The sequence below is a fragment of the Chelonia mydas genome, chromosome 2 (assembly GCF_015237465.2).
Source record: "Chelonia mydas isolate rCheMyd1 chromosome 2, rCheMyd1.pri.v2, whole genome shotgun sequence".
Lineage (NCBI taxonomy): Eukaryota > Metazoa > Chordata > Testudines > Cheloniidae > Chelonia > Chelonia mydas.
Genome location: NC_057850.1, coordinates 206,224,472 through 206,243,926, shown reverse-complemented (window position 1 = coordinate 206,243,926; position 19,455 = coordinate 206,224,472). Strand labels below are relative to the sequence as shown.

The window sequence follows — 19,455 nt, the reverse complement described above, 5'->3', positions numbered from 1 at the left end:
TCTCAGTGAAGGGCGGGGAAGATGGGATGAGGGGTGGGAGGTGGCCAGAAACAGGGCAGCAACTGCCCTGGGGACAGGGGCAAAAGGAGAGAGGGAGAAGCTGGGTGAAGAGGGGATAGAAAAAGGAGCAAAAGATCTACTACTACTAGAGCACACTCCCCTGCAGAATCTGGACTTGAACGTACTATTCCCGAGTCTCAACTTTTTTTTGCTGTCTAGAAAACAGCTGTGAAACCCACTGGAAAATCGTGCATCTCCAGCCCACTTTAGTAACAGGGTACACACATAAAACAGCATTCTACTGCTACAAGTTATTCCATTACCCCCAGTGTTAGAGAACAGTGTGGTGGATCTAAAGATTCCAGCATTGCTGAAGGCCCATATGAGAGTAAATATGTTTCCACATGACATTTTTTAAAATCTTTTTTACAATTTTAGAATTAGAAAATGAGATTAAAAAAAACCATGTAAAAAGAATGTTCAGGTTGCAAAAGGCCAAGCACTCAAAAGCAACAAAATATCAGAATTAAGGTTACCCCTGCAACTTTAATTTGGCCTCCTTATGTATATGTATTATGATATAGTCTTTAATTACATGATCACATTCTATTTATTTCACAGGACTGCTGCCTCATTCAATGAGCAGAAAGGACGTGCTTACTGAATGGAAAACTATTCAATATTTTCTTTTATCCTCATCACTCAGAGTGTAGCATTATTTACTGCATGCTATCCAAACTCTTCTCTGAATATAGAAATATTAATTTCCTCACTGGAAATTCTTTCATCATAATGTCTTAATAAATGTGAATTTATTTTCATTACAACCTTGTGGAATAAGGAGGTATTATTCCTATTTTATACACAGGAAACTGAGGCACTGATATTAAAGCCAATATTGTCAGAAGTATCAACTAATTTTGGGTACCCTATTTGAGAAACCTTATTTGACATTTTATAGAAATTCATATGTTCAGGAAAGAGCTTCTATTGACCTCAGCTGCAGTTATGAGTACTCAGGTTTCAGAAGGTTGAGTTTTGCTGAATGTTCTGAAAGAGCACAACCTATCACCCAGCAACCTTAACTCTGTATTAACAATGTTTTCTGCCATTGAATTTACTAGCTTTTTAAACAGAAAGAGAAATGTTTGTTGGTAGGAGTCAGTGGTCATTTAAGCAGTTGTAGTTCTCACTTAGTTTGCAGCAGATTTGCTACTGTGGCGAGATAATAATAAAAAAGTCTTAGCTTTATCACTACTCCACAGGGAATTCTGTGCCAAAAAAATAAAAATTGGGCACACAATATTTTAAAGTTCTGCAAAATTCTACAAATTTTATTTGAGAATAAATAAATGTGGAGGCTCCAGCATGGCAGTAGGGAGCACAGGCCACTAACTGCACAGAGGTGGGAGATCACCATGCAAACCGGCTGTCCCTCCCCCGCCCCCAGACTTGGACTTGGCAGTGAGGCTGCACCTGACAGTGCAGGACCAGGACTGCCCCAGAAACACCCCAGGGCCCTGTCCCTCCATGCCAAGCACACTAGTCAGGCAGGCTCAGCCCAGCAGGATCCAAGTGTGAAGGGGCTTAGTGTGGGGAGATCCAGGTGTGGTGTGAGAGAGTTCTGTGCAGGGCTATCTGGGTGCAGCTTGGTGGATAGTGCGGGGGGGATCTGGATGAACCTCGTTGGGGGACGGGTTCTGAGTGCAGAAGCAAAGGGACTCTCGGGGAGTCCAGGTGAAGGTGGTTGGGGCTCAGTAGAGGTAGTCTGGGTTTGGAGGGCTCAGCGGTGGGTGGGAGGGTGTCCAGGTGCTGGCACGGTGGGGCTCAGTGGGGTCGGTTGGGGGGTCAAGTCAGGGTGATGCAGGTGGGTTTTGTTGGGGGGGGGGGTTCAAGTGCCGGGGGGGCAGATAGGCAGGGTGATCTGGGCATGAGGTGGGTCCAGATGCATGGGGGTTGGGTGGATAGGGGAGCAGTTCTGTACAGTGACCCCTCCCCCCTATGGCTGAGGAGTGATGGGGACCGGAAGCGGCGGAGGTGGGGGGGGGTACAGAGCTTCCTGCAGCTGGAGAGGTTTCGTAGGGGGTGGGGGGTCTGACTCAGCCCTGGCCACTCCTTGCAGGAGAAGAGGAAGTCCCATCCTCCCCAGCCCAGCTGGGACTAGCACCTGAGCCTGGCACAGGGCAGGAGCCACTGGTCGGGGCGCCCCATCCCATCCCCTCCCCCCAGTGATTTACTTCTCCTCTGGCTGCTCTGGACGCCCAAAACCACACACCTGTGCTGTTGGGAAGTGGTACATGACTGCTTTTGCGGCTTCCTTTGCTTCCCCATCAGAAAATCACGTTTCTGTGGCGAAGCAAAAAAATCTGCAGAGGACATGAATTCTGAGCATGTGCAGTGACGCAGAATTCCCTCAGGAGTAATTTAATATAGTGATTTTCATGAGTACGTCACAAAGAATTTTACATCATTATCCCCATTTTACAGATGGGAAACAAAGGCACAGAGAGGTGAAATGACTTGTCCTACGTCATCCAGCAGGCCAGGGACAAAGCTAGTAATAGTCCCAGTCCACACTGTTGCTATGTGATTCCTCATTGCTCCTCCCCCATCCTGTACATTTTGTTTGAGTGAAAAAGGGATAATGGTTATGCTTTACAATGTGTAATTGTTAACAGGAACAGTGAAACTCATCCACAGTTCATGTCCCAAAACCTTGACAGTTTTATTACATGGCAGTTACAATAACTTTAAGCAACTGAGAGAAGACTGATGTGTGTGTCTCCTTCTGTATCTCCTCCCGCACCATGCAGCCCATCCTCAATTCCAGTTCACCTTTCCGTCTCATTAAGCCAGTAGTTGACACTCTAGAAGCTATTACCATTTAAGAAGTTCCTCCTTGCTGTCTTCTGCCCTATGCTACTGTGTACACTCATTATAGAGAGCAGTTTACTGGAGGGCCACAAACTACCTCGGCTATGTGGCCTGAGTTGCACACTGAGATAGACCCCTCACTCCCACTGCCCACCCTAGCTGGGACACTCCTGCCATTGTTTCTGCCAGGCCTCCCCAGCCATGTGCCAGGCCCTCCCAGTTCACCCCTCCTCCACACGCTCTATCCAGCCCTCCCCACCCCACATAGGGTGGATGTATAGCTTAACTACTCATTTTCTGGAATTCAGATATTTAAATCTGCATGACCTTCAGCCTTTCCCTCCCAAAATATTGGCTTATATAGAGGCAAGGAGAGGGGCTCAGAGATCCACTGAGGGACAGGACCATCTAGACTCCAGCTCACAGAGGTGGGGCAAGGAGAAATGCTGACCCCCACAAGAGATTAAGTCCCCCATATTGGGGATTCTCACTTCCCAGTGTCCCAACCCCTCTCCATAATCCCCCTCTCCTTGCTGCACTCTAAATCCTTTCCCCCCCCATTCCCAAAAACTCTTCCACCCCATCACTTTCCCCTCCCAGAAAACATCTGCATATGTAATTTATTTTTGTTTCAAAAACAGTTTCAGCACCTTCTGAATATTCTGCTGTACTCTGACTACATTTCCTCAAAACAAAACCTTTGATAGAATCAGATGCCTCCTTTAATAATTTCAGATTTCTGCCAATGGTTGGATTTGAACTCTCAGTGCTTGGATGCTTTTCAGGTCTGATGGTTGGAACATTCCCCTTTGAGCCATTCAGTTCCTGTAACTCAGACATTAACAAGCTAATTAGCTTCGCGCTCTCTGCATGCACAGCATAAACTTTGTGGTGTGCCACCAAGCACTTATATAGCTGACATGTCCAAGAACCAAACTCTTTGGGTAATAATGCTGCAATATGATTTTCCCAAAACCGCTAAGTGTGGCATGCACTATGTTAGAGTAACTCAAGTGTTTGGGATGCTGGTGCTATGGAGACTTAGTTTATCTCTATCTGTGCACAAAAAATCACCACCAAAACATGACCACTTTAAGTTGTTCTTTCAGGAGATTGTCCCTCAGGAACTCCCTATTCAAATGGCCTCCAAACTGGATCATTGACCAATCCCCGTTCCCCCCATGAGGCAAACAAAATCTCAAGGCAATATGAGTCACTGTGAGGATTTTAGAGCACTTATAGAAATCAAGATGTAAAAGAAAAAGATATTTTTCTAACTATAGTGGAGCTGGTGTCCTGGTATAATAAAAGGGGAATTTCACTAAAGTCTACATAGGCACACAGAAAAACCTCCCAACCCAATAACCCAATCTAAAGGGCATACAAAAATACACACTTGTCATCTCTGGTTTTAAAGATATCACACTGCAATAGTTTTAGTATCCATATAGTGAAACCGTCAAATGCACTGAGGGAACTGTTGTCTGAAATCATGGCCAAGAAAGAATAAAATACTAACAGTTTTCCCAATAGCACCCTGATACCATGCCAAAAATCAAATATTAGTACTGTAATAAGATCAAATGAAGAAACAATGACAATCTTACCACTGTAGCAAAACATGAAGAGAAGATATGATGCATTTGAGAGCAAAGAGCAATCCTATTGAACACCTAAATTTTAATTGTAACAGCAATTAAACTTTCATTAATTTTTGAAGAGCTGATATGAAAACCATTCTTAACAATTACTGCAGCATAAGATTTAGCCCCTTCTATACCTGTGAAAGTCCGGCTCACTTAATCTTTACAACAAGATTGCTGAAGATGTTAATAGTACAGAAGAGAATACCTGAGAACAGGATTTGCTTGACTGAAAAAGAGACAACAACTGCTAGAAGTGGATAAATTAAATTTTAAAATAAATTCAAACTGAGCATAGTAAGGTATTGTGCATTAGTCAAGTGAATTAAAATTAATGGATGGTCATCTAATTATTAGTGGTAGAGAGACTTTGAAATGTATGATATGCTGCACAACTAAGTCTCCTATTTTAGTACATTAGGTGAATTGTCTACAATTACAATATGAATTTGAGGACGCTCTGGATTACAATGATTTCATCAGCAGCAAACATGAAAACAAATGTTTAAGACACAGAAAGGAAAGAGAAAGGATTAAGATTTAAGGGGGCCTATAATTAGTTCACTAACATTAGAACACTAGAATTAATTAAAATAAAAAATGTATATTAAATGGCGGAAGCTCAAAAACGGCAGGGGAAAAAAGACAAGTCAGCCATCACTACAATAAAATCACTTACCAGTATCTGAAATATATGCATGTAGCTGTGCTGACTCTTCAGAAGAGACGTTTGAAAGGTCATCTAAGGACTGGAGGGGAGAAAAAGATCATAGGTATAATCCCTCTAATAGGAAAGAGATTTTTGCTTATTCACCTATTCATTTAATTTTCAAGCTCTTAATTCATAGTTTTGAATGAAATAGTTTTATAAACATAAATAGAATTAAAATTATAAATATTTCCAGTATCTGATAACTATAATTTCTGTTTTTATGTTGAGCCCCTATTTTAGAAGTTTCACTTCTACTAATTTCTATTAGATCTTCGCTATCTTTAAAAAAAAAATTGATGACCCCCCACCCCCACGTTTGTCAAACCTTCATCTACTACCCTTATTCCTGGCCCCCCCCCCCCCCCCCCCAAAAAAAAAAATTAACCCACATTTAGGTTTTCATCTGATTAAGGCTGCGAGTCTCTCATGGAGGCCACGGATTCCGTGTCTTTTTGGGACCTCCATAACTTCTGTAGCTTGCCAATGCGCCTGACTCTAGGGCCAGCCGTACTGCTGCCAGGGCTAGCTGTACTGCCCCTGCCCCAGCAGCAGCAGGCGCTCCAGAGCCATCACCCACAAACATCAGTGGGCACCCAGAAGCATCCAACTCATCACCAGCGGGTGCCCGGACCCCCCAGAACATCCAAGCTTTAGTCATGGATATACAGTACAAATCATGGACAGGTCATGGGGCTGTGAATTTTTGTTTATTGCCCATGACCTGTGACTTTCACTAAAAATACCCATTAAATCTTAGCCTTATATCTGATCTACATGTACGCTCTTTTTATACAGCATTTGCAAATGCAAAATAATAATATTATGGACATAGTAGATATTGGTATCAAGAATTAATAAGTGTTATATACTTTTGCTTCACATGATTGCATTACTCTCTTTTCTACCAAAATAAGTAAAAAATATTACACAAAAGTTGATGAACTGGATGAAAGAACTGCATCATTTTAATTGAACTAAGAGTAGACAGTTTAAAAAAATTCCTCAGCAAGAGATTTTTGTCCTTATGTCATATATAGGAGTATATTGTCCTCGTCTCCCAGTTCACAACTGGTGCGCCCCAAAAGTGCTCATGTGTATTGGGGTATAGACCCCAAACTGGCCCAGCAAGAGCTGGGTGGAGCCAGATGGATCCAAGCTACTAATTAGGCTGCAAGCCAGGAGCTAATTGAGGAGGAATGGGCTCACCTGGGCAGGAACAGGCAGGGTCTGTAGAAAGCCAGATAGCTAGCAAGAGGGTAGAGATTGGCACCTAGGGAAGGGCAGTTATGCTCTGGAAAGGGGGAAGAGTGTATGAGTCTGCAGGAAAGCAGGCTGCACAGATTCTCTGAGAGGAGGGAGTGGAGAAGCTGGTGAACCCAGAGAAAGGGAGAACCAGTTAAGCAGGAAAAAGCCCAGGGAAACAGCAGCAAGGTCAAAGGCAGTTCAGGCCTAGGTTGCACCTTAGCTGGTCCCTGGACTAGAACCCAATGTAGAGGGTGGGCCTGGGTTTCCTTACCAGCCACTGGGTAGTGGCTCAGGGCACTGGAGACACCAGATAGACCGTTGGTCTGGAAAGACTGTGATTTCCCTAGAAGGGGGAGGAAATCGTGACCTGGCTGGAGGACCAAGCCATGGACCTGAAGCGGCAGCACCAAGCGTGAGAGAGGCCACATACAGAGAGAAGACGATGGATGAAGAGACTACTGAGGAGAGCGCAGGACAAGACGGAGCTAACTGTCAGAGTGACCAGCAGGAGGCACCATGAATGGAGAGGGAACCCCATCACACCATGTTTTCAGGATTTTTCTTTAAGAATATATTTTACAGCTATTTGATATTAATAATTACCCAGTTAATGTATTTGTTCTTGTATAGACTTCTAACGAACTAGATTTGGGGCTGCAAATTATCTGCAAGTGCAAAAAGTGTGGGGACAATTGTGTTCACAAAAAGAGAGAATGGAGCTCTAGACATTTTAAGTTTTAATGTTACTGTATTTTTTAAAAATAGGGAAGACAGAAACAGTACGTTAAAGGTATTTACATGTATTGGTATCCTTGCCTCCTTTGGACATTATGTCCAGATTTTCAAATTCCTAACTAATAAATGTGCACATTAGGTGTACATGTGTAAGTGCATATTATTCATCTATACAAACCAATAATCAGTTAAACTTCTGAACAGCTATGTTTGCACAGATATCTAGTTTATGTTCACAACTGTATATGCCTAGCTTTGAAACCTGATTCAGTTCCATTAAGCTAATATTTGTGCAATTTTTATAGGCACAAGAGCATACACTTCTGGAAGAGATATGATGTGAAAAGCCACCACCACCAGTGTAAATTCTATATTATGGACCCATTTAGATAATATCTGTATAACAACTTGAAAAATAGTTATTGTGCATGTACTGCAATGGTTCTGTACATCATCTCAAATCATTAGAATATATTTCAATATATCAGATAAGATTCATCTACAATATAAATCAATTGCAAAAAGTTAAGATACATCAGTATTGTATTTTAAAATTATCTTAAACATAAGGTATAAAAATATACTTTGCTCTAACCATCTAGAATCTAAAACAACTGATTTACAAAAATTAGTTCTTAGGCTGAGACGGTCCTCCAAATAAGTCTGAAATACATTCTTAAGATCAAGTTATAAACTGCTAAAAATGTAGTTTTATAATGGAAATGGTAGCAATCACTTAACTAGATTGGCCACGCTGGGAAGTGCATTGATTAATAAAAGTAAACTGAACACATTATGGTTATTCTATGATTACTTACCACAATACGTAAGAAGGTGTGGGGGTGTTGGGTGGGGTTGTTTGGCTTTTTTTGTTGGAGATATTAGGACATTTAAAATTAGAAGTAGTTTTACATAAAAAAAAATTATACAAATTACATTAGTGAAGCACAAATTAATCCAAATGCAAAAAAATATTTGTCACCAGGACAGTTAATGTATTGCCATGAGCTACAAAATATTGCAAGTCAGCGACCTCAGAAGTAACGTTTTTCCTATTCATAGATTGTTCTGTTTTATGTAACTAAGTGACACAAGGGAGCTGTATTATTTGAGTAGGCATATATTCCACGCATGGAGCTCAGCCAGAAAAAAAAAAAATCCACTAGTATTCAAACACCTGCACAAGCATTGCAAACCAGAAATAGCATTAAATGTTACAAACCCAGCAAAGTAAACAGTTCCTCCACATATGCAGACCTTTCTTATAATAGTGTATCCCACCATAATAAGTCCTTTACACTCTATGAGCAAATCATTTTTACAATAAGGTTATGAAATGTGGTAATCAAAGAGTAAATGATATTTTAAAAGCTTAATACCAAATGCACATACATGCAGATAATACATAATCGTGTAGCTATCAAGGTTTTATACCTGCTTTAGTTTGGGGTGGCCACTAATTATGGTTGGGGAAGCTATGATTAAGTTATGCAGGTAAGCATAAAGACTAATAAATCCACCATTCCTTACCCCTCATCAAGTATTCAGGATTTGCCAATATTAATAAAGTACCACCACCACCACCACACAGGAAAACTATTGCAGAAATGTTTGATTTTTTATTTTTTTTTTTAAGTAAAAGTATAGAAATCATAGTTGTGTGAAATTTTGTAACCTACACTGTACATGCTACAGTAAGATTACTTCAGCTGACCTATTTTCCTCTAGTTTTTATTTTATGTATTTGATGGCACTTTATGTATAGCCCATTTCCTTTTAACAGTTGATTAGTCAGTTTCCCGTTTTTGTGTGTTTTATATAACAGATAAGAAGAAGAGGAAGAAAATGAAAATATGATTGTAAAACCACAAAAATTGGCATGGGAACTCCAAGATATGTATAGAACAATAAACTACTCTCAATTCACTTTTTAAAATTGACTAGCTTTCAAGTTAATTGTGGGGACTAGTGTTTGTATCCCTCTCCCTTTAGAGCCTGGTAACTAGGTTACGATTAATCATACTGTAGAGACTCAGAGAATCCCCTAAAGAACTACCTAGAACATTTGCTAGGCATGAAAATGTAATGCCTTCAAATTCAGATTTCAGGCCTTTCCGGACTTGAGGTAAGGGCTGAGACCCAGTGTACAAGGTTCCCATCTTTTTGAGAACAGAGAGATGGGCTTCAAAGTCACCACACTTATATACAGAAAGCAGTCACAGGAGCGCAGCTGAATTTTGCTTGGGCCTCAGCCAGGTGTAATTTAGGGGGAACACACTGAGAGGAAAAGGAGGAAGCATACTTGGGCAGGCTGATTTTTTTTTTTTTTTTAATGGCTGTGGATTGAAGCTGTGGAATGTGCTTAGGGATTTCGAATGTTAGAATAAGTCCTGTTGGAAAAAATTAGTGGCAAAAGGGCAGGTCAAGTGCTCAAAAGTGTATGATAAACGAGTTTATCATATGACTATTAGCTTCACATACGTGGGAACACATACAAACTTCATAGCTACAAGTATTTATTAAAAATTACAGAGGAGTCAATTGAACTGGTTCTTTGGTTCTGATTAACTATTTTAAAACTTATTCTAAAAGGAATACTGAACTACTGAAATCTGCAAGATTGATATTTATGTATTTTGAACAATTATTTGTATAACTAATGTAAATCAGAATTTAGAATTTCATTTACAAACTACTAAATTTGTTCAAGCCATATCGTGAAAGCTAATAATCTCTGGCAACCTTACAATTTCATAGGTGCATTATTTTTCAAAAAATTATTCCTTTTAGATTTGCATGGTTTCAAGGTACGCCATCAATTTAAGAGCTATTTCATTTTCACCTAAGCTCATACCTATTTAAGAAATCATTTAGGAATGAATGTACGTTTCTACATAAATTAACATAATTGTAGATGAATGTGTCCCATTTCCATGAGAGACAGAATAATAAATTGTTCTTGTTTTAAAACACAGGGAAAGGGCTGAAAAGTAAATCTGTATTCTGTGGATAAATGAACAGTTTTAGGTTTGCTTAATCAGTTCAAAAGGAAGGTATGCTTATGTTTTCAGAAAAGCAACTGCAGTAAAATCAAAACTCTCATGTCTACATACTTTAAACTATTTTAGAAGGCTTCTATAACGTTGAAAAAAGCCCAAGACACTTACCAAATTTATGCTGCTTGTAGGAGACCCATTAAAAGATTCTGCAGGAAAAAAATAAATTTAGAATTCAGAAAATACTTTCTAAACAGTTGCTGCATCTAAGAGTCACGCAATAGAAATAAAATCATCTCAGCTGAAACACAACAAAACATTTAAAAAAATGAATAACTTGTGGCACACACCCAATTCCAAGTGTCTAAGCTCCTAAAGGCTCCAACCACAACATCTAAATGAAAATGCGCGTGCACCTGCAGCTAGAAAAGAACAGAGTATTCATACACTACAGAACAATTTGTGATTTTAGGTTCAGGGTATCACTTTAAGTTGTCTAATTATGGACGCATCATAGATGCTCAAGCGTTAAAAGTGCAGATATGAAAGTGACCTTAAGTTTGACTAAAATCCCTATATATTTTACATTAACTATTGAATTTAGTCTCCAAATATAACATACTAACTTTGCTTCGGACAACAGAGCTGCTTTTCTTTGGTCAAATGTTTACTACCTTGCATAAAAAATGTTTTTTGGTCAGTTCCAGTTGAAGAATCGGTCATTAGAATCTCCAAATATTCCATATACTTTCCTAACATACATCAAATCCAGGCCCCCTTTAAAATTTAAACACAGAAAGAATCATTCCCTTGTTTGATATAACAACCTGATTTCAAGGAAAAGCCAATATTCTGGTGGCTACTACCAGTTCTGCTCAGCAGAGATACTGAGGAGCATGAGATACGAGATGCTTTTGTGGTACCTATTGGTAGGAGGGCACAGAAGCAATGCTCACTGCTGTTGCCTCGGCTCCGAGAAGCACTAGACAAAAGCACCAGGAGTAGCTCTCGTAATACTGAAAATTTCGTGCAGAGGGAAAGAAACTGACTGACTATTTCTCTGGTGCCTCTATCTAGGTTTTCATACAGTCCTTGTTATTGTAGTATCAGAGCGCCTTGCCAGTATTAATGGACATTATTCTCACAAGAGCATAGTGACGTAAGAAGGTATTCCTCTCAATTTGCAGATTGGAAACTGAGGATCAGGGTACCACAGGATGACTAAGACTAAAGGCTTGATCTCTACAAACAGTTAGTGCATGACAAGTTGTGGTGTAAAAGTACCCTGCATTAGCCTGCTGCACGCTAATTGTCCATGTGGACCCTGCTACCACACACTAAAAGTTCTGTTTTGAAATGGCAGTAGATCAAATGGCAGCAGGCTATGGGAGATTTACACCACAGCTAATTGTTTGTGCAGTTAAGCCCTCAGTGACTTGCCCAAGGTCTCAAAAGGAAGTCTGTGGTTGAGCCAGGAACCAAACCTTGGCCTCCCATGTTCCAGTCCAGTTCCCTATACATTACGCCATCATTCTTACAAGGGTAGCACAGAGCAAGGAAACAGGGCTGGGGGGCTGAGCGCTTAGGGATAAGGCTATCCTTTAAGTCCCCAATTTTCTTGACCCATTCCTCCCAACCCGCATCCTCCCATACGCTCACAAACCCACATCAGCTCCCCAGGTACACCATACAACAGCATACAGAGGTACTGGCAGGGGTGGGACTGAGAGGGAAGCTGGGGCTTATAAGGGGAAAAGGAAGATTTGAAGTGGGAGTCTGGGATGGTGATGCAGAGAGAAACTTCGCTCAAATATCCAGTAGTTCCTCAGAACAGGTCTGCACTTACATGTAAGCAGCACAGCTGCATTGCTGTAACACTTCAGTGAAGATGCCACTGTGCCAATAGGAGAGCTTCTCCCATCAGCATAGTTAATCCACCTCTGCAAGAGGCAGTAGCTATGCTGACAGAAGCTTCTCCCATTGATATAGCGCTGTCTACACTGAGGGTTAGGTCGGTATAATTGGATTCCTCATGGGTGTAGATTTTTCACACCGTTGAGCAACACAGTTATACCAATGTAAGTTTGTAGCGTAGACCTGGCCTCAAAATGCAATTCCTCTTTCCCTTTTCATCCTTTAGCTGTCATCCAACACAAAGCACCACTTCCCCCACTTCATACATAAAGCCCAAATTCCCCATTCCTCACTTACCTGCCATTCCCCTTCCCCCCACACACATCATCACACCCTCTCTATAGCCACCCTTTGACATGCACATTTGCGTTTGGTTATATGTTAGAAGTGCCAGGGATTTTATCATGAATGTGAATAGCCAAATGCAGTTGGATCCGGGTGATGTTTGGCTGTTATGGCATGTGTCTGAAAGTTGCATTAACCTGCTATTTACTTCATGTAAAAACTATATTTGCTTAAAGTTTCTCAGTCTACATCCCACCAACAAAGGATTTTGTTTGGGGCTAGCATACACACAAAGGAAGTCCCATGCTACTGTCTACCTGGAAATGTTAACTCTTCTTTACTTTGTTATTGTTGCCTCATCATACAAGGACAAAAAAATCACCTTGTTTGTACCACGAGAAAGCCATGAATTGAAATATCTGGACAGTCTGTTAGCAGCAAAACCAAACTTGATTTGGTGATTCAATGAATGCCAAAACAATATCAGAACATCAGTAAAGGAAATTTCTGAAATCTATTCATCGTTATAGTTTACAAATAAACAAAGATTTTAAAATAAAGAATTTTATTCTGGAACCATAGAAAAAATATAAACATGGTATTGTCCAATTTCTAAATAAAGAGAATAAAATGCTAGCAAAACTGCATTCAATATCAAATTTGGAACTAACAGTTCCTTGTTTATATGGCACTGGTAAGACAACACCTTGAACACTACGTTCATTCGTGGAGCATTTCAATAACAGAAAGATGTCCACACTGAACGGAATTCTGAGGAAACAAAATTATTAATGGAACAGAGTCACTAATATGAATTGTAAGAACTAGATTGTGAAGCTGGGTCAAATAACTAAAACAGATATAATAAACGTGCAAACTCTAAATCACAAGAATGAGTAGATATAAAGGAGTACGTCAAATAGTTTGGGGATGAAGAAGAAAAGTTGACAGAATACCCTGGATTGTGTTTGACTGACATGACCTTCTCAAAGACAGTAGGGAAAGCCCCATCAACTGAGCTATTTAAAACTGGACAAACATTGGACAATATATTGTAGTGAAAAACTATTTTGGCAGAAGTATAAATGACATCATCAAACAGGTCTCCAATTTATTCTTCTATAGACATTGCTATAGAACACCACTAGAGGGCAGAAAAGTACACAACAATTACATTTTTCATCTTTAGCTGTTTCTCTACTTTGTGTATATGTATATAAATTTTAGCATCTAGATTGTTTTTTAAAAAAGCCTCCATTATATTGGTAAGGATAAAATGTGATGTAAGTTTATCTATCCTCAAACCCTGTATCATTTTGTATAAGTCATAAGAGAAACACAGGGCTAAATCTGTATAATCTAGAAAAAGACAACTCAGGAAACAGGATCATAGTCTGAGATAAAAATATAAAATAGAATAAAATAAAATAGGGAGACATTCCCAGGCCAGATGATACAGAGATGAGGAACAATGGCCTGAAACTATAAAAACAAAGTTTTTAACTAGTTATTGAATTAAGAGCTTTATTCCTCAATGGAATCTAGCACTTCCTGTTTAGAAGTGGCTACAGTAGTGATCATTTTTAAATTTTGAGAGAGCCTTCAGAACATTCCACATCGCATGCATTTTCATGACACATTTTATACTCACAAATAAGTGGTACACACACAATGAGTGTATAATCATGTGCACAACAGTGTACACACTTTCTTAAAATGAGCCATATTGCTTAATATGTCAGGACATAATGACATCACAATAGAGGTTGATTTGGTTTGATTTGGTTTGGAAGTGACTTGGCAAACTTCATCACTCCCCTTCACGCAATGTATCTGGAGAAAATCTGAGCTAAAGCCAGATATTTATTTTATCCAGTGCCTCTCGTGGGCAAGCTTTCACTCACCTTTATATAAAATCAGCTAAATCAGGAATCTAAATGTAAAAATCTCAAGCTTCAGTTCATCACAAGGATCACTGATAGCTATTAAATACATAGCACTAACTGGATTACAATTTATCTATAAGTTTGTCATCTGTGACATACTGTATACATTTAATTTAATTTAATAAAATTAATCTAAATACTTTTTAACACCAGTTAATAAAGTTAAATAAAATGTGTAACTCTTTCAGAACTCCACATATAGCAGGAATGCTTGTTTTTCTCTTCCATTCTATCAATTAAAAAACAGGTCCAAGAGAACGAGATCTAACTAGTTCTAAAATCTTGAAGGACATGGTGACCATGTAGAACGGAATGTGGGAAGGCAATACAGCAAACCAATATACATTTATTATTTGAAAAGTCAGACTGAAAATTCTGGTTGCTTGACTGCTTAATATTTAAGTGGAAATACAAAGCTAGAAAGGAAAAGTAACAGTTCATGACCTCACCTCCGTCCCCATCATCTGATCCTCTGAAACTAGGATCCTTCAGCATATCCAGTTCAGCTAACATGCGCACATACAGTGCATTTTGTTTGAATGAAGGGTAAAATCTTTCATCCCGCAGCATCAATTCATACACCTTATTGAATTAAAATACCAAGATTAACGTAAGTTTCTAAATACATATTTTTATTAAAATCTACATGACATTGTTTATGTGCACACAACATCTCTCACACACACTCCCTTTTGGGGGTTTTCTTTAAATCTTGTTACTGTATTATACAAATGTTTTGGTACATGAAGCACAGTTAATAATATACTTTTAAAACAAGGTTTGATATTACTGGTTCTAATAATATTTCCCTTTGAAAGTATAGAGAATATCTGCTCAACCAGACAAAATCTTGTTTACCAGCAAAAAGGTTAAAAAATGTCACCCCCTTTGTTCTATATATATTTTCCCTTGTTAACTGCAGTGCAATTAACTTTTTCACATCTAATATTTTATCAGTATTTCTGGAAGTTATTCATTGCAATAGCAACATCCTTGAAAAAAAAATTGCCTAAAAATTTCCTAGCTCAGGCACAAAAATCTAACCAACCCATCCTTACCTTGATGATATTATTAAAGTAGTGGGACTTAAGCACATGTTTAAATGTGGTCCTCAGTAAGGATGCTTTCCTAAACTGGAGCTTTAACACACAGATATCAATATCACCCTAATTATAACAATGCCAAAAAATTACTATCATACGTACATCTTTTTTCTCCACTTGCTTTTAAAACAATGAACCAGTTATGAGGTCTGTGCACTGGAACTGTAAAACAGCATAGGATGACTACTTTGAATCTTAGATACTTTGGAGTGACTCATTTAATGAAAATTGAAGAAAAGTTTGATTATTGCCAATAGAAGGGCGGGGGAGGTGGAAGGGAATAAAAATTAATATTTTTTTGTATTTAAATTAAATTACAGGCTTATTTAATCAAATAAAGGTATTCAAATTAAATTTGATAGCCTACATTAAGACCTAAATTTATTATAATTATTAAAATCATTTAAATTAAACACAAAAATAAATATTAAGCAGTATGTTTGCTGCCCAGTTGCAAAAAAAGTCAAACCCCTGAACAGGTGGGAGTCACTAGTTAAGCACCTGGAACCAGCCTTTAATGAAGGGCTAACCCAGCTTTTGCAGCAATAGTTTCAGGGGTAGAAAGAATATTTTTTTCATGTCAGATTATTCAACTACTTCAGTTCAATGACTAATCCATTCAAAGTTAAGAAACCAATTGGGATTTGAAAAAGCAGAAATGCTTGTTTTCTTCTTCTTCTTCTTCTATTCTATGAATAAAAAACGAGGTCCAAGAGGATTAAAGCTAACTAGTTCTAAAACTCTGAAGGACACGGTGACCAGAAACAATCAGCTCAATTCACTAACTACGGATAATACTTCTTTTAATATATCAGTTTTTGATACACTTTTATGTATCCAGCATATTTAAGGTAGTTTTATTTAATTCAACAAATTAAAATGCTGTTTGGACAAAAAAAACACAGGAAAAAAAATTAATAAAAACAGATCATTCACCATTTTCTAACAATAAAAAAGTAAAAATTAAGAATTTGAATAAATGTAAGTCAAGCTACATAGCTACTTAAATAAATGAGTATAGATATAGTATATCTTCCTGGTTGGTAACAAGTACCACTGAATTTAGTGTAAAGGCTGTATTCAATTGCAAGTCCATATGTTTTAATGATTACTACAAAGAAGAATCAATGTGGTTTTTTTTTGTTTTTCATCTTAACTAAAAAATACAAATGCAAAACACGATTAACATCAACTATTTAAATCAAGGTTTCCTGCTTGCTGATTTAAATCATTATTAAATTCAGCAATTTAAATCACTTTGATTTAAATCAATCCACCTTGCTGTAATAAGTCTCAATAATTCCTATTAAATAAAGAGTGACTATGTTATACCTTTCTCTGAATGTCATCGAAGATTTCAGGTGTTGGTTCCTCATGGTTCAATGTTTCTGCCAGTTTTGCTACCAAGGAGTCATCAATATTAACTCTTGGAGATGCCTATCACAGAGATCTAAATCAATGTGTGTACTGTTTAACTTAAAAAAACCAACACCACTCCATTTGAAAAAATTAAACCTCAAACTTAATACAAAATAGGGCTATAAATAAGAAACACAAAGTAATGACTCCGCATCAGTGATTGAAATCAAACCTAAAAATACCCTGTGGCATTTTACTCTTTAATGCATGCATACAGCTGCTATTCAGCTAATGAGAGTTATATGAATCAAGGGGACCGCAAAGAGAGGAGTTGAGAGGGAGGTTGGTGGGAGGAAGACATAATATAATTGCTATGGTTAGGAAGGGCTGCATCGCCAGTGCCAGCATTGCTTCTGTCTCCTCCACCTGCACCTGTATCCCGACAGACAGCCTAACCCAGATCCTGGTGTGGCTTTGCACAGACTATGGCCTGCATTTCCCACTCTCAGAAAGCCAGGCTGGGGGCAACCATCCAGTGCGAAAGGTGCCTGCTGGTGGAATCTCTCAGAAAGCAGGAGAGCTACATTAGGAGGTGACTAGGCTGAGGAGCATTCATACCCATGAGCAATTCCTTGAGAGTATTCATATGCAGACATCCAAGGCTGAGCAAGCCATCCAGCTACAAAGGACTGCTTTCACACCACCGGGGGAGGAGGATATGGCTCTGTCACAGGGAGGACACTGGCAGCTGGTTACCTCTGGCAGCAGGCAGTACTCCACCCCTACTCCCAACCCATTCACCATGGTGACGGAAAACTGTTATGATGCCCTAGCAACAAGCAATGAGGAATCACCCCCAAAGGTGGAGGAGAAGCCATGTACTCCCGAGGCTGGGAGGATCACAACCACCATTCCCAGGAGGAAACGTAGGATAGCAGTGGTTGGTGACTCTCTTCTGAGGGGAATGGAGGCACTCATCAGTTGCCCTGACATAGCAGCCCAGGAGACATGCTGCCTGCCATGGGCCCGTATCGGAGACGTACAGAGGGATTGTCAATGATCATCCAGCCCTCTGACTAGAACCCCATGTAACTCATCCATGTGGGCATTAATGATACTGCAAGGTATGACCCTCTGCAGATCACAAGTGACTAAAGGGGTCTGGGACTAAGGGTGAAGGAGTTGGGAGCACAGGGGTGTTCTCTTCGATCCTTCAGGTAAAGGGTAGGGCCCTGGCAGAGACAGATGAATCCTGGAGGTGAATGCCTGGCAGCGTAGATGGTGTTGCCAGGAGGGCTTTGGCTTCCTCGACCATGAGATGCTGTTCCAGGAAGGACTGCTAAGCAGAGATAGGGTCCGCCTACCAAAGAAGGGGAAGAGCATATTTGGATACAGACTGGCTAACTTAGTGAGGAGGGCTTTAAACTAGGTTTGAAGGGGGCAGGTGACCAAAGCCCACAGGTAAGTCAAAAACATGGAGACCTGAGAAAAGGGTTGCAATTTGGGGTGAGCATGGGCTGTTATAGCAGGCATAAGGGGGAGCCAAGACAGAACTCGGGGGGGGGGGGGGGAGGAGGAAGAGAAATCAAATCAGTATCTGAAAGGTCTGTATACTAATGCGAGAAGTATGGGGAATAAGCAGGAAGAACATGAAATACTAGTAAATAAATACAACTATGACTGTTGGCATCTGACTTGGTGGGAGAATATGCATGACTGGAATATTGGTATACAAGGATACAGCTTGCTCAGAAAGGACAGGCAGGGGGAAAAAGGGAGGAGGTGTTGCCTTAGATATCAAAAAAGTACACAATCGGATTGAGGTTGACATGGAAAGAGGAGGCAAACTTGTTGAAACTTCTGGGTAAGAATAAAAGGGGCAAAAGCAAGGGTGATGTCATGGTAGGGGTCTACTACAGACCACCTAACCAGGAAGAAGAGGTGAATGAGGCTTTTTTTTAAACTAGCAAAATCATCCAAAGCACAGGACTTGTTGGTGATGCGGGATTTCAAGGACCCAGACATCTGTTGGGAAAAAAATCACACAGCAGGGCACAGATTATCCAACAAGTTCTTGGAATGTATTGGAGAAAATTATTTATTTCAGAAGATGGAGAAAGCTACTAGGGGAGAGGCTGTTCTAGATTTGATATTGACAAATAGGAAGGAACTGGTTGAGAATTTGAAACTGGAAGTCAGCTTGGGTGAAAGCAATCATGAAATGGCAGAGTTCATGATTCTAAGCAATGGTAGGAGGGAGAACAGCAAAATAAAGATAATGGAAGGCATTCGGGAAGGCAGACGTTAGCAAACTCAGGGAGCTGGTAGGTAAGATCCCATGGAAAGCAAGTTTAAGGGGAAAAACAATGGAAGACAGTTGGCAGTTTTTTCAAAGAGACATTATTAAGGGCACAAGAGCAAATTATCCCACTGTGTAGGAAAACTAAAAAGTATGGCAAGAGACCACCCTGGCTTAACCAGGAAATCTTCAATGATCTAAAACTCAAAAAACTACAAAAAGTGGAAACTGGGTCAAATTACAAAGGATGAATATAAACAAACAACTCAAGTACGTAGGGACAAAATTAGAAAGGCCAAGGCACAAAATGAGATTAAACTAGCTAGAGACATAAAGGGTAACAA

The 19,455-nt window shown here is 39.6% G+C and overlaps 1 protein-coding gene across 9 annotated transcripts in view; it reads right to left on the bottom strand.

Annotated features, from left to right (window-relative positions):
- Window positions 1–19,455, bottom strand: part of SNX13 (sorting nexin 13) — a 155,618-nt gene that overhangs the window by 38,258 nt on the left and 97,905 nt on the right. For all 9 annotated transcript variants that reach the window (XR_005224029.2, XM_043541115.1, XM_043541112.1 and 6 more), the window contains 4 exons: window positions 16,786–16,890; window positions 14,800–14,932; window positions 10,377–10,414; window positions 5,197–5,266 (listed from right to left, as the gene is read on the bottom strand). Coding sequence is in view for 8 of the 9 variants with exons in the window: in XM_043541115.1 (XP_043397050.1) it covers window positions 5,197–5,266; window positions 10,377–10,414; window positions 14,800–14,932; window positions 16,786–16,890 (346 nt within the window). In the remaining variant the exon portion in view is untranslated. The remainder of the gene's footprint in view (window positions 1–5,196; window positions 5,267–10,376; window positions 10,415–14,799; window positions 14,933–16,785; window positions 16,891–19,455) is intronic.